Here is a 14,161-nt window from a genome sequence, read left to right on the forward strand (position 1 = left end):
AGAGCGTCCGGTGGTAGCTGTGCGAGTGAAATGCCCCCCTCCCTCCGCAGCGTAAACGGTCTGATCCGCACGGGGGCGCGCTGGGGACTAGCGCCCTCCTGCGACAGGAGGGGGAAGCGCCGCTGCAGGCGCCGAGGCCGGAGGTGCGGGCAGGCGGGTGAGAGCCGCTCCCGTCCTGCGGTGGTTGGCCCCAGGCACCCGCTGGAGGGACGACCCCAGAGCCGGCTGCGTTTCCCATGTGGTCTAGCCCCGCCCGGGCCCCGCCTTGCTCCCTCCATTTCTCCCCCCACCCTCATCACGTTCCCGGGGCCGGGGTGCAGGCGGGGCGGTACCCGCCGTAGGCAGTACCGCCAAGAGAGTGTTGGTGGGTACGGGGCACCGGGAAGACTTGCGGCCAGGCCCCCCCCGCCTCGCGAGCTGCGCTCGGCCAGGGAGGACGTTCAGTCTTTCCCCGGCTGTAAGAGCACAGCACCTACGCTACCCACCTGTAGCAAAGGCTGTGGTAGCATAATTGGGCAGGAGTCCGGAGGGAGGGGGTGAAATGGGGATAGAAGGTGTTTAAACAGTATTTTTGATTCCTGCTCCAGGCTCAGGCCTATGGACATATACTGATGGGAGCCTGCTGACTGAGGACTTTAAGGTAATCTGGAGCCTTCATATTCCCTTGATCCTTTGCAGATGGATTTAGGAGTTGGATGTGATACAGACACACTTTGAGCCTCATTGATTGCTGATTTCTCCTGTGCACTGGACAAAGATCAGATACCTGCAGGGGTGAAAGTAACTTACAGGATTTACCAGTACTGCTGGAGTCCAGAGGGGGGCGTGGCCTCCAGCAGAAGAGGCAGGGCCTCTCAAGATTTAAAGGCCCTGGAACACTGGCTGTGGCCCCAGGGCCTTTAAATCAAGCAGGGGCTCCCCACTGAAGAGGTGGCTGGGAGCCCCTTGGGGTTCAGGGGCTAATTAAAGGGCCCAGGGCACCCCAAGCTTTGCTGGGCTAGGGCTGGGATTTAAAGGGCCCGGAGCTCGTGCCCAAGCTATGAACTCAACTATTCTCCCAACAGTAATCCAGGCAGATACTAGCAAAAGGATAAATGGGTATTTGAGCTTGTAGGTTAGTTGCCCATTTCTGAGTTTTAGAATGTAATTTAGAGATTAATTTTCAAAATTAATAGCAGCTGTTTACTGTCTTAAGTATGTCACTTGTAAATTATTTAAATAGGCAATAGTTTTGAAATTAGTTCCTATAAGCAGATTTTACTTAAACACCACCAGAGGGAGATAAGTCACAACAGTTTTTGAATGCTTCCCACTGTGATTAAGACTTCCCAGTCAATTCAAACAGTACTAGACTAGTGCCTATGCCTAATGTAGCAAACACCACCAAATGGGTGACCTTTTCAAAACAAGGAGTAAACAAAAAAATGTAGGGAGCACCTTCATTTTGCCATAGTTTTGAATAAGCCAGTGAAGATCTATACAAGTCTTGCAGCTACGTTCAGCTGTGATGTAAAATGTGAAGTAATTTATCCTTCCTCCCCCCCCCCTTGAGCTGCAAGGCTGCCATTCACACCCCTATTGGTATTTGATTTGTTTCCAAATAAAATCTTGACATCAGTGATAGAAGAACAGAGCTCCATGCTTCCATTTTAGCACAGATTCTGAAAAATCTGTCATCCTACCAGTAAAAAGACTTGCATATAGTAATTGGACTATACTATGCTCCTGCTCTAGTTTCATTGCAAATAAACTAAATGCAGTGATACCTTAAAGATCTTAGAATACAGCTGTTGTATCCACTTACTCTGATGGGGTAGTCAGCAGTGATGTATTATCCTCACCTACTAGGTGAATGGGAGTGCAATAGACTGTCTACACCACCCTATTACATTTTTTCTAAGATGAAAATTTTGACATGAAAAAGTGTCAGACAGTTAGCCACTTCATGACTATAGCAGACCTTTACTTCACGATGGATGGGTTTCTCTTACGTAGGGAAGGTAGAATATATTTACTCTAACATTGGGGAAAGCTTACTACTTTTAGTCATCTCTGCACATCCTTATCTCCCCATAAGATAACAGGTCTAAAGGCAAGCAAAATTTGGTCTGATTCAAGCTTGGTTAATAAATGTTAGTGATGCACAAAAGGAGATGTAGGGAAGAAAGTGATTAAGTAGGTGAATGTAGTTTTAGTCACACGATTCCAAAAAACTGGTGTCATGCAATTCCTTCCACTGTTAAATAGTAGTAGCTATTTATTTACATTTTTGGATGTTTTCTACATTTTAAAATAGGTCAATTTCAGTTATAACAATACATGTATATTTTACAGTGCAAATATTTGTATTTCAATTCAAGTACTGTAGTGCAATCTCTATCATGAAAGAGAATTCTACATTTGTAAGTTCATGTATAAAAATAACTGCATTTAAAAATAAAACCGATTTAGAATCTACAAGTCTACTCAGTCCTGCTTTCTTGTTCAGTCACTCAGCCAAACAAGTTTGTTTACATTGTCACCTGAAAGTGAGAACTGGTGTTCTGATGGCACTGTTGGAGCTATCACCACAAGATATTTACATGCCAGATGCACTAAAGATTCATATTTCCCTTCATGCTTCAGCCACCATTCCAGGGGAAATGTGTCCATGCTGATAAAGGCTTCTGCTCGATAACAATCCAAAGCAGTGCGGAGCGACATGTTCATTTTCATCATCTGAGTCAGATGCCACTAGCAGAAGATTGATTTTTTTTGGTGGTTTGGGTTCTGTAGTTTCCACATCGGTGTGTAGCTCTTTTAAGGCTTCTGAAAGCATGCTCTACACCTCATCCCGCTCAGATTTTGAAAGGCACTTCAGATTCTTAAACCGTGGGTTGAGTGCTGTAGCTATCTTCAGAAATTTCACATTGGTACCTTTGTGTTTAGTCAAATCTGCAGTGAAAGTGTTCTTAAAAAGAAGTGCTGAGTAATCATCTGAGTGTACTATAACATGAAATATATGGCAGAAAGTAGGTAAAAGATGGACATAATTCTCCCTCAAGGAGCTCAGTCAGAGTTTATTTAAATGAGCATCTTCAGCATGTCCTCTGGAACAGAGGCCGAAGCATGAAGGGGCATATGAATCTTTAGTGTATCTGGCATGTAAACACCTTGCAATGCTGGATACAAAAGTCCCTCTCACTTTCTGGTGACACTGTAAATAAGAAGTAGGCAGCATTATCTTCTATAAATGTAAACAAACTTGTTTGTCTTAGTATCAGAGGGGTAGCCATGTTAGTCTGGAACGTTGTTGCTTGTTTGTCTAAGCGATTGGTTGAAGAATTAGGACTGAGTGGACTTGTAGGTTCTAAAGTTTGGCATTGTTTTGAGTGCAGTTATGTAACAAATCTAGATTTAAGTTGCACTTTCATGATAAAGAGATTGCACTACAGTACTATATGAGGTGAATTGAAAAAATCATTTTTACAGTGCAAATATTTGTGATCAAAAATACAAAGTGAGCTTTGTGGTCTGTGTTGTAATTGAAAAATTTGAAAATGTAGAAAAACTTGCAAAAATTTGTCAATTGGTATTCTATTGTTTAACAGTGTGATCAAAACTGAGATTAGTTGATTAATTTGAGAAGCATGTGAGCTACCAGCAATTAATCAACAGCCCTAAAACAAACAAAGTGAATGTAGAATACACTTGAAACATTTGTCCCTATGGGTAAGCAGGACTCCCCACCTCTCAAAGGCACTTCGGTATGAGGCTGTTTCTGTTACATAAGTGACATACTGCACTTCAACAGTACTGAGATTTAGGATATAACTGCACACATACACACAGTTAACTCAAGTTAGCTAACATGAATTAAGATAGCAGTGCTTTCAGTTCATCTTCAACCCCACACTTCCTGATAAGTTTGAATTTGAGCTGCTAACAGGCATCCCAGGGTTGAATTTGAGTCAGTAGCTGGTACAATGGCCATGTTTCCACTGCTGTTTTAACCCAAACACTTAGTTTGCACTGTTCTGCAGTGTAGACAGAAGATGAGATATCATTAGTTATGCAACTCAGTAAATCCATCCAGGAACCAAAGTGAGAGGTAATCTAGGGTACATCTACCCTAGAATTACAAAACCTGCAGCTGGCCCAGGGCAGCTGATTCTGGCTTTGGCTAAGGTACTGTTTGATTGCAATGTAAATGTTTGGGATCAGGCTGGAGCCCAGGCTCTAGGGTGAAGGGAGGATCCTAGAGCTTAGGCTCCAGCTGAAGCCTGAACCTCTACACCACAGTTGAACAGCCCCCAGTGTTAATCCTGAATCAGCTGGCATGGGTCACTGGTGGTTGTCTAATTACACTATAGGCCATACCCTTAAAAACTAGTCTTGAGAACCTACCATGTTAGGCAAAGTGATGACTGATTCAACTTGATACAAAGGAGTCATCATTTGGTTTAAACCAGTGTCCAGAACCAAGTAGTATGGTTGAACATTTTATCACAAGTGCCAAGAAGGGTACATATCCATATGCTCTTGGCACTCTTGATAATGATCAATAATATCCCAGCATAACTAAAATGGACTAGAATATAATCACCAGCAAGACAGTATAAGGATTTAAAAGCAACAGACCAGCAGCACCTTCTCCAACAATTCCCCACCCTTCTTCAAATCTGATGAGCTTTCCACTGTGGAAGATTTTAGGATATTTTGGACCAGGAAAGGAACTCGCATTCCAAGGCTGTGACTGCTCCATAAAATGCTTTGCCACAAGCCCATTCTTTATGCCAGTAAAGTCAAGGCACTCAAGATGGCATTCTCCACTCTAGTAGCGTACCATGTGTCTAGAGATGGTCTTTGGCAGGTAGATCCTGTTAGTAGGGTTTTATAGGTCAAAAGAAGTCCCTGTGCACCTTGAACTCCACTCATCAACTGACAGCCAGGGTGGAGCACAGAGATCGTATTGTTCATGGCATGACCCTTCACTTACCCTGCTGACCACTGCATTCTGTGCCAGCTTCAGTTTCTACATTGTCAAGTTATAGCTCCTTCAGAGTTCATGTCAGTCTAGCCTGAACATTAGAAGGTGATCATTGCAAAGGTTTGCCTTTAAGATAAATGTGTCTAGGAGGCTGCAACTATTCAAGTGAGGCGGTTGTCCTATTATGGCTACCTGATATTTAGTAGTACTTGGAGTTGCAAACAGATCTATAGTTTGCAAACCCAAACAACAAGTGAAAGAAACCTAGTAGAAAGAATGATATTCTTGCTATTTACATCCCCATTTCTCTCTTCTGGACTGAGGTTCAGGTTGTCATGCAGGCCCTGATGTCACCCAGGCATCAAGTGTCACTCAACCATTTGGGCCAGACTGGAAAAAGGTGCAGGAACACAACAGTTAAGCCCCTCACTATCCTCCCAAGAGGATCATGTACATACTGCACCAGAGTGACAGGAGTTCCCCAAAGTGGATAAGGAAAAGTTATTTACTTATTCACATAATACAAGAACTAGGGGTCACCAAATGAAATTAATAGGCAGCAGGTTTAAAACAAATAAAAGGAAGTTCTTCTTCACGCAGCGCACAGTCACCTTGTGGAACTCCTTACCTGAGGAGGTTGTGAAGGCTAGGACTATAACAATGTTTAAAAGGGGACTGGATAAATTCATGGTGGCTAAGTCCATAAATGGCTATTAGCCAGGATGGGTAAGAATGGTGTCCCTAGCCTCTGTTCGTCAGAGGATGGAGATGGATGGCAGGAGAGAGATCATTTGATCATTGCCTGTTAGGTTCACTCCCTCAGGGGCACCTGGCATTGGCCACTGTCGGTAGACAGATACTGGGCTAGATGGACCTTTGGTCTGACCCGGTACGGCCTCTCTTATGTTCTTAAGACACTCCCAGATGGGAGCAGTTTTACCATCTGGGTAACAGAACACTGCAAGGGAAGTACAAAGCCACTTTACAGTAGCCCTCTCAACCCCTATCCCCCAATTTATCTGCCTATAAGCAGACACCACTCTGATAAGATACCAAGGACAGCTATAGCTGTAATTAAAAGCACTGACACCTGATCTCCCATCCTTGATCACCAACCAGATCAACTAGTGTGGTCTCCAGTCCACACCTAGGTAAGAAACCAAACTGAAAATGGTCAAGGAGATGAGTCAACTAGATACCAAGAAATTTGTAAGCCCACCACTCCTCTTAAAGGTTCTAGAGGCTTAATTTAAGGTGTTATGAAGTATATCACAAGAGAACAAGATTTACCTTAGCAATGACAACTTGTATATCAAGCTTCAGTTCCATGTGGTTTTGACAATCACCATTGCCAAAAGGTTTATATTTAAGAATGTAACCTTTATTCATGCCTCCAGCATACAGATTACAACAGCCAGCTATCTGCAAGGAAGTTGAGACCTGAGAAGGTATTTGCAGATATTTTGTGCTTCCTTTGAGAGTGGAATCCAATGTATTGATTTATGCTGATCAAGCATGTATGTTTAAGTTACAAGGTATGCTTTGTCTTAACATTATAGGCATATTAACCAAGAGTCTGTAGGTAGGCAGCAGTAGGCCAAGATGAGACGTTATCCTTGAGTGTCTTAGTTTTGTAGAGACAAGTTTAAACCAGAACTACTACTACTCCTGTATGACAAATACTGGAAGAATGAAGATTCATTGCTTACTAAGACACCCAAATGTTTAGTTACAGCTGTTGTCTGATGTATAGTCTTATTTCGTGTTCTGTCAGCACATTAGCCATTATCTTCTTACCTTGAAAAGATAAGTGCTCCACTCACATGAAATGCAGAAATATTTATTTTGGTTTCCTTCATTGGTTTTGGAAATTGTTTTGGTTTATAAAACATAGAAATAGCCAACACTAAGCAAACATTTGAACTCCCATGTAACAAGTTACTTGATATTCTAAGAGCATTGATTTGGGTGTGTGCAATTAGGGTACACATGTATGAAGTTACACTAAATAATGCATTACAATCACACAAATCTTAGTGCAAACCTTGTGCTTGTATTTTACATATATCCATGTTTCCAAAAAACAGTAATGAATGCTAGTGGTCAATATTTATCTGTAACAAGGCTTAATTCTGCCAATTTTCCAAATGAACAGTGGACTAAGATTTTATTTATGTATTTTTATATTACATGTGGGAATTTGTTTAGGGGAAAGTCTAGCGCTCTCTCTCTCGCCTCTGCTGGCTTGTCTGAATACTTCCAATTGCTTCAAAGTGTCGGACAGAAAAAAAAATCCTGCTTTCTGTTCCCACCCATTTCAGTCAAGGTACTCAATTGCTCATACATTAAATTAAAGAGCTGAGGGAGTGTGACAGAAGCTATTCTGTGTTTAGAGCACCTGGCATTTTAATGGAACAAAGCAGATTAAGTACAATAGGGCCCCATTGCAGGAGTCAACATGGCTAGTGCAAGGTGTAAGTTTACCTGGCCATTAGCACAGTCAACCTCTTGAATGGTTTCCTTCTTTAAAATCCAGTCTTGTTCCAGAGTTTGGATCCATTTACACAACTATGTCTGAAGCTTGTGTTAAATAGTTTTTGCTACATTGATGAAATAGTTGCATCCACCTTCCTAATGCAGAAGAATTAAAACAGACTAATTTAGAGAGCCAACATTACATCATTCACCTCCTGCACAGGGGTATTCTCCTTTGATTGATATTCAACTTCTAGCTTACACAAGAGTAAGCTTCTGAGTTCTTCAATGAGGCACGGTCTTACCCAATTTTAGGGCTAATGCAAGAAGCAGTGTTACCAGCTATAGCTTTTTATTTGATGATTAAGTTTCCCCTGCAGTACAATACAGAGAGAGACCTCTCCAATATGCTAAATACTTTAGAGTGGACAGGTCCAAAATATCCTGCAGGCAGGAACATGCTGGCAACATGTTAACCCCCTGGTTAACAAAAAAAAAAAAGTGTCACATTTTTGGCTGAGGAAGTTTAAATAACAATCACATAGTTACATTTACAGTTTAAGGCTAATTTTGGAAATTGTAGGTCACCATAAAAATGGTCTGCAACATAACTGGACAGTAAGGCAATGTTCCATTTTCTTCAATATTCCTATGGCAGGTACCCATTTGTGTACAAGTTAATGATTGCACAGTTTCCTTCCCTATGTTTGCTGTAGTCAGAATACAAATATGAAGGCCAACAGTAGACTGGATCTTTGCCATTCTCTTCAACCCATTTTTCCCCTCAGTTACATCCTGATATTAGTATAGAGTTCATCTATCTGTGACTTGAAGAATTTTTGTAGTTCTCGTCTCTTTGCCTTCAGTGTTGGTGTCAACAAGCCGTTTTCTATTGAAAACATCTCCATGCTCAGGGCAATGCCTTTGACCTGGAAAATGAACAACTATTAACCTAGATTCATTTACTTTGAGTGCATCCCATAGTAAAAAGGCTTACAAAATGTGGTAGTATACAGGTATTGTATATTTAGCAGATCACTTAGAAGGGTGAAGAATGTTAGTTCAAAGCAGTTTCTGCATAGTCAGATTATGCAATTATTGATATGTTTAATGAGCTAGGTAATGAGTGAACGTTGAGTTCAATTCCAATTGTACAAATGCTACAGTGAGTTTCTCACCTGCTCAAATGACTTCAAGCCAGATTCTTTCCCAACCTTCAACATATCTTCCAGAATATGTTTTTTGAGGTCCTACCAAGATTTAAAAGAAAAAAGTTATACAATATATTGCATTCTACATGTTAGAGAATTGAAGAGACCAATGATTGGACTCTACATTTTAGAGCACCTACCTTATTTTTGCATAGTTCTTCATATGAACCTTCAAATCCCTTTTTCTTGGCCCAGTTAGACAAAGTCTCTGCATCTGGTACTACAATCGCTATTAAGAAGGCCTACAAATAATTAAAAAAAAAGCACATTTGCTGAACATTTAACTGAATTTCCTGGAAGCTCCCAGTGTTCCATTGATTGCAGACCAACACTTTTATTGTAACTGATTATGACTTACTTCCTAGAGTTTTTGCAACATATAACCATCATAAAATGTTGACTAATTTTCATATCCAACTTTCTACATTTAGAAGCTGCAGGCAGTTAAAAATCATTAAAAAGGGGATAGAGAATAAGACTGAGAATATATTATTGCCCTTACATAAATCCATGGTACACCCACATCTTGAATACTGTGTACAGATGTGGTCTCCTCACCTTAAAAAAAGGTAGTCTAGCACTAGAAAAGGTTCAGAAAAGGGCAACTAAAGTTAGGGGTTTGGAGAGGGTCCCATATGAGGAAAGATTAAAGAGGCTAGGACTCTTCAGCTTGGAAAGAAGAGACTAAGGGGGGGAATATGACAGAGGTATATAAAATCATGAGTGATGTTGAGAAAGTGGATAAGGAAAAGTTATTTACTTATTCCCATAATACAAGAACTAGGGGTCAAATGAAATAGGCAGCAGGTTTAAAACAAATAAAAGGAAGTTCTTCACGCAGCACACAGTCAACTTGTGGAACTCCTCACTTGAGGAGGTTGTGAAGGCTAGGACTATAACAATGTTTAAAAGGGAACTGGATTAAATTCATGGTGGCTAAGTCCATAAATGGCTATTAGCCAGGATGGGTAAAGAATAGTGTCCCTAGCCTCTGTTCGGCAGAGGATGGAGATGGATGGCAGAAGAGAGATCACTTGATCATTGCCTGTTAGGTTCACTCCCTCTGGGGCACCTGGCATTGGCCACTGTCAGTAGACAGATACTGGGCTAGATGGACCTTTGGTCTGACCCGCTCCAGCCATTCTTATGTTTAAAGGATACTTAGTCAATCTTTCAACTTAATATACTTTTTAAAGACCACATTTTAATACTTGAATGTCAGTTTAAAAAAATAGTCCATTTCCCCTTCAGAAGGGTTTGCAACCTAAACAGCATTTCATTGGGATCCTAGACAGGGGAACCAAAGTTTCTGGTTTTGGGTACCAAATATCCCAAGAGAACCTGCTTCAATAAATAAAACTCCATCCAGCAGCACAGCCCTAGTTGTCCCTTACTACTCCACACTGGAACCCATACAAAAGGTATCGAACAACTACAACCCATACTTGTGGGGACCACATCTTGACAAATCCTTCCTGAACCCCTTCTGGATTTCAGACTAACCCCAACCTCTCCAAGCTCATTAGAAGCAAGTTCCCCACAGACCAGGAAACAACTCACTCAAAGCAACACCAGACCCTGCCAGAACAGATGTAAAACCTGTTGGGATATCTCCACTGCTTCAATGATCAAAGCCTCCTCTGCTCACCCCCTCCAAAACACTTTCCAGGTCTCTGGATCCTACATGAAATGCCCCAACAATATGTGGATAAAACTAGACCATCACTATGCTCCCAAAGGAGCTCTCAGAAATATTATGGAAGACAAACCAGCTGAAGATGAACATTTCACAAAATGATCACTACATCTGACCTCTCAGTTCTCATCCTCAAAGGAAATCTGCACAAACACCTTCAAAAAAAAAAAAAAAAAAGAGCCTGAGAGCTTAAATTCATAAATTGGCTAGACACTAAAAATCATGGACTGAATAGAAGCAATGTATTTATGGGCTTATTACAACAATGTATAACCCACCCACCCCATGACAGGAGGGCTGTTATAACCCATGACAGGAGGGCTGTTAATTGGCCACTTCACTTCAAATGGTCTCTGGAAATGTTAGCTCCTTATGCTAAACAATCTGTTCCACCTTGTATTTAGCTGTGCCACTGAATACATTTCCCAGACCTGAAGAGCTCTGTGTAAACTTGAAAGTCTCTCACCAACAGAAGCTGTTCCAATAAAAAGATATTGCCTCACCCACCTTGTCTCTTAGATCTGGAGTAAGTTATGCAAGTGATGCAATTAGGGCATTAAAACTGAATTTACAGTCAGATGTAGCAACAAGGAGAAATAGTTATACAATTTAACCCAGTGTCAGTTTTTAAAAAGGGAGATTGTATTAATAACCGTACCTATCATTTGCATCTCGTTGAAGGATACGTACCTGCAAGCTTTCTCCATAGACAAACACCTGAGCAACAGGTTCACTTCTCATATACACATTTTCTATTTTCTCTGGTGCTATGTACTCTCCCTGCGCGAGTTTGAATATATGCTTTTTCCGGTCAATAATCTTTAAAGTACCATTCTGTGGGTTAAGAAAAAATTAATTTATTTCTCTTTCTAGAAGGCAGGCATTGTAGAGCCATGCTACAAAGCTTTACAAACACTATGGCAGATTAAATACCTGTAAGATAAATACTTAGACTAGCCCAAGAACCAACCAGTAATCCTATCATTAGTTTACTCCAAGCCTGTAACTGGAATAATTTTTGATGAATGTACTCTTGATTTAGAGATGGTTCTGATTGTTGCTGTCTATTTAACAGAGGTCACATGGTACTCACTGTTTAAATACCACTAAGGAAAAACTGAAAGCAAGAGGGAAAGGAAGGCAAACCATTCAAATTATTAGGCTAGATAATTGATCTAGAGTGTCTTGCTCACTGAAGCCTTATTTGAGGCTAGAGGGAGGAGGAAAAAGAAATGGAAAGTGTCATTTGTCCCTTCACATTTATGCATAGCCTAGGACTGCTTCAATTCTGCCAATAATCCATTTTTCTGGCTCCTATCATTGATCCTTTCCTTAGTATACAGGACAGATTCAGTACCAGTTATAAGCACTATGTTTATGCTATGATTTGTTCCCTCTCACCCTCTGTTTGATGGTCCATGTTTTCATCCAAGAAAACAGACCCAAATCCATCTTGAGTTGCAAGAGGTTTCTTAAACAAGGGCAGAGTGTGGTTTTGACTTTGTTAGCCATAGCACTGAACATACATAATACTAGAGGGAAATGTATACAGGCCATTTGGACCTATGGTACCCAATAGAATAACTCCAATAATTGAAAGTACCCATCTTCAATACTGTAAGTCTCTCAAATTTGGAATAAAAAGATATTCCAAAATGCCTTGAGGAATTTTGCTGAAGCCTCCTGAACAGCATCATACAGTGGGCAGACTAGGGTACTGCTTTTTTTTTTTTTAAATCTTCCAGTAGTATAAAAATGGCTAGTGCTTTGTTCCGGTTTCAAACTTCACTTATAGTGAAGGCTAAGATTTTGACATGGTTATTTTTAGTAAAGTCACAGACAGGTCACAGGCAATAATAGAAGCCAAGACCCGTCTGACTTTTGCTGCTGAAGCTCCATGGTTTCCCCTGCCACCGTGGTGGCTGGGAACTGTGTGGTTCTCTTCTCCCCCCCACAGCAGCTGGGAGCTGCAATGTGACCATATTTCCCAAAGAGAAAATGCGAAACTCCCAGCTGCTTGCCCAAGGTGTCCCCCTTCCCCACATGAGGCTGTTGCCCATCACTGGAACCTTGAGAGGAGTCCCTCACCTGTCCTGGAATCTTGTAGGGGGACCCTGTTGCTGCTGTCGCCTTTTGCTGGAACCCTGCCAGGACCCCACTGGCTGCCAACTCAAGAGTCCTGCAGCCCCTGGGGCTGAAGCAGAAAATGTCACAGGGGTCTCTGGAAGTCAGATTCCATGACCATCCTGACAAATGTGGTCTTACTTATAGTACTTCGCAACAGAATATCTCAAAGCACCTTTGAGAAACATGAACTGAGCCTCAAACCCTATGGAAGGCCCCTTAGGCAACTCAGCCATTGACAACAAACAGGTGCAGTTAGTTTTACTAAAGCATGTTTAAGCAATACAAGCTGACTTACTGGAAGCCATTTTCCAATATCTCCTGTGTGGAGCCAGCCATCTTTGTCTAGAGCTTCTGATGTTTTTTCTGGATCCTTCAAGTAGCCTTGAAATACATTTGGCCCTTTCACACATACCTGAAATGAGTTTGATAATCAAGATTGATAGGCAAGAAAGTTAGTAATAAATAAGTGATTGTGGAGGGGGGGGGGAACAAAAACAACTTAGTTCTCAGAAGTTCTTGTTTCCCCATTTGTCTCTAGAAGCACCAAAATGGAGCAAGTTTCTGAATTATAGCTACAACATCTCAGCCCAGCAGAGTTCTCTTTATTATGCCGGATTGTAACAGAACAGTTAATAGCAAATAACTCTTTATACTCAATTGCTGACGTGTACAATTTAACAGTTAGCCTGCTCCAGTGTCATTGAGACAGAATGACTTCATATCCCCTGGAAGAGGTCCCTTGTGTTTATGCAGCTAGTCAAACTCCTCCACTCAGTAGTAGACCAGGAAAGCGACTTGTCAAGCACCTACTAAAGCTCACTAACTTCAAATATAAGGCTATTTGATTTTAGCTCACCAGATGGCTAGAGAGGTTGCACAAGAACCCCCCTACAAATCTCTAACATTTGAGGGTCTATAAGAGGTTTCTACTCACCTCACCCTCTCCTTTGACAGCAAAGTAATTCATTTCTTCTACATCAACAAGCTTTAAGAGACTGCAAGGCATTGGCGCTCCAACATGACCTTTAATAGATCAGACATTGGCCTTAAACAGTGCATTTATGTTCAGGTTGCTTACCAGGCCTTTCAACCTTACAGTTTTAGGATTAAGTCTAAAAACAAATCAGAAACCGGCATTCTATCCATTGGCTGACACTCTGCAGTACAGCACTGTTTTACTAACAGGAGTCAGTAAATCTTGGGTCTGACATGCAATGCAATGCTGGGCAAGTCAAGGCCATCTTTCCTTTCCGCACAGCCCCACACTGGCTAACACAATACTTGGCAGAATCAAATTTAAGGGCAGAGGCTGAGGTGGGGATGAAGGTATTACAAGAAAAGTGCATACTTCATCACTGGGTATCCACAGAAGCATCACTACCACAAGGCAGTATTTTGGGGGGTTGTTTTTCAAAGAATGGTTTAACACTGCATGATCACTAACATATCCAGAGTTTTCCTGCAGGATTTGTAGAATGTTCCATTCAGAAGCAGAACACTGACATTTAAGTTGCTACAATTTCAGATTTAAGGCTATTTGGTTTAGCTTACCAGATAGCTAGATGTTGTAATTACATCAGAGAACAGGAGAAATGCTTATCTGCTCTGAGAGAAACAGATACTGTACCAGTGTTTCAAATCGTGTTTGTAAACAGCTGATCCAAGTTCTCTGGACATCTAGTT

At 41.4% G+C, this 14,161-nt stretch overlaps 2 protein-coding genes across 5 annotated transcripts in view; one reads left to right on the top strand and one right to left on the bottom strand.

Annotated features, from left to right (window-relative positions):
• Nucleotides 1–4: 4 nt before the first annotated feature.
• HELT (helt bHLH transcription factor) overlaps nucleotides 5–14,161 on the top strand; it is a 172,679-nt gene continuing 158,522 nt past the window's right edge. For both annotated transcript variants that reach the window (XM_039540527.1, XM_039540528.1), the window contains exons 1-3: nucleotides 5–157; nucleotides 588–640; nucleotides 6,367–6,417. In XM_039540527.1, the coding sequence (XP_039396461.1) occupies nucleotides 31–157; nucleotides 588–640; nucleotides 6,367–6,417 (231 nt within the window). In that variant the 5' untranslated portion in view covers nucleotides 5–30. The remainder of the gene's footprint in view (nucleotides 158–587; nucleotides 641–6,366; nucleotides 6,418–14,161) is intronic.
• ACSL1 (acyl-CoA synthetase long chain family member 1) overlaps nucleotides 6,794–14,161 on the bottom strand; it is a 66,781-nt gene continuing 59,413 nt past the window's right edge. For all 3 annotated transcript variants that reach the window (XM_039540512.1, XM_039540510.1, XM_039540511.1), the window contains 6 exons: nucleotides 13,413–13,501; nucleotides 12,774–12,890; nucleotides 11,042–11,185; nucleotides 8,796–8,897; nucleotides 8,623–8,694; nucleotides 6,794–8,373 (listed from right to left, as the gene is read on the bottom strand). In XM_039540512.1, the coding sequence (XP_039396446.1) occupies nucleotides 8,233–8,373; nucleotides 8,623–8,694; nucleotides 8,796–8,897; nucleotides 11,042–11,185; nucleotides 12,774–12,890; nucleotides 13,413–13,501 (665 nt within the window). In that variant the 3' untranslated portion in view covers nucleotides 6,794–8,232. The remainder of the gene's footprint in view (nucleotides 8,374–8,622; nucleotides 8,695–8,795; nucleotides 8,898–11,041; nucleotides 11,186–12,773; nucleotides 12,891–13,412; nucleotides 13,502–14,161) is intronic.

Source organism: Mauremys reevesii, linkage group 5 (genome assembly GCF_016161935.1).
Source record: "Mauremys reevesii isolate NIE-2019 linkage group 5, ASM1616193v1, whole genome shotgun sequence".
NCBI classification, from domain to species: domain Eukaryota; kingdom Metazoa; phylum Chordata; order Testudines; family Geoemydidae; genus Mauremys; species Mauremys reevesii.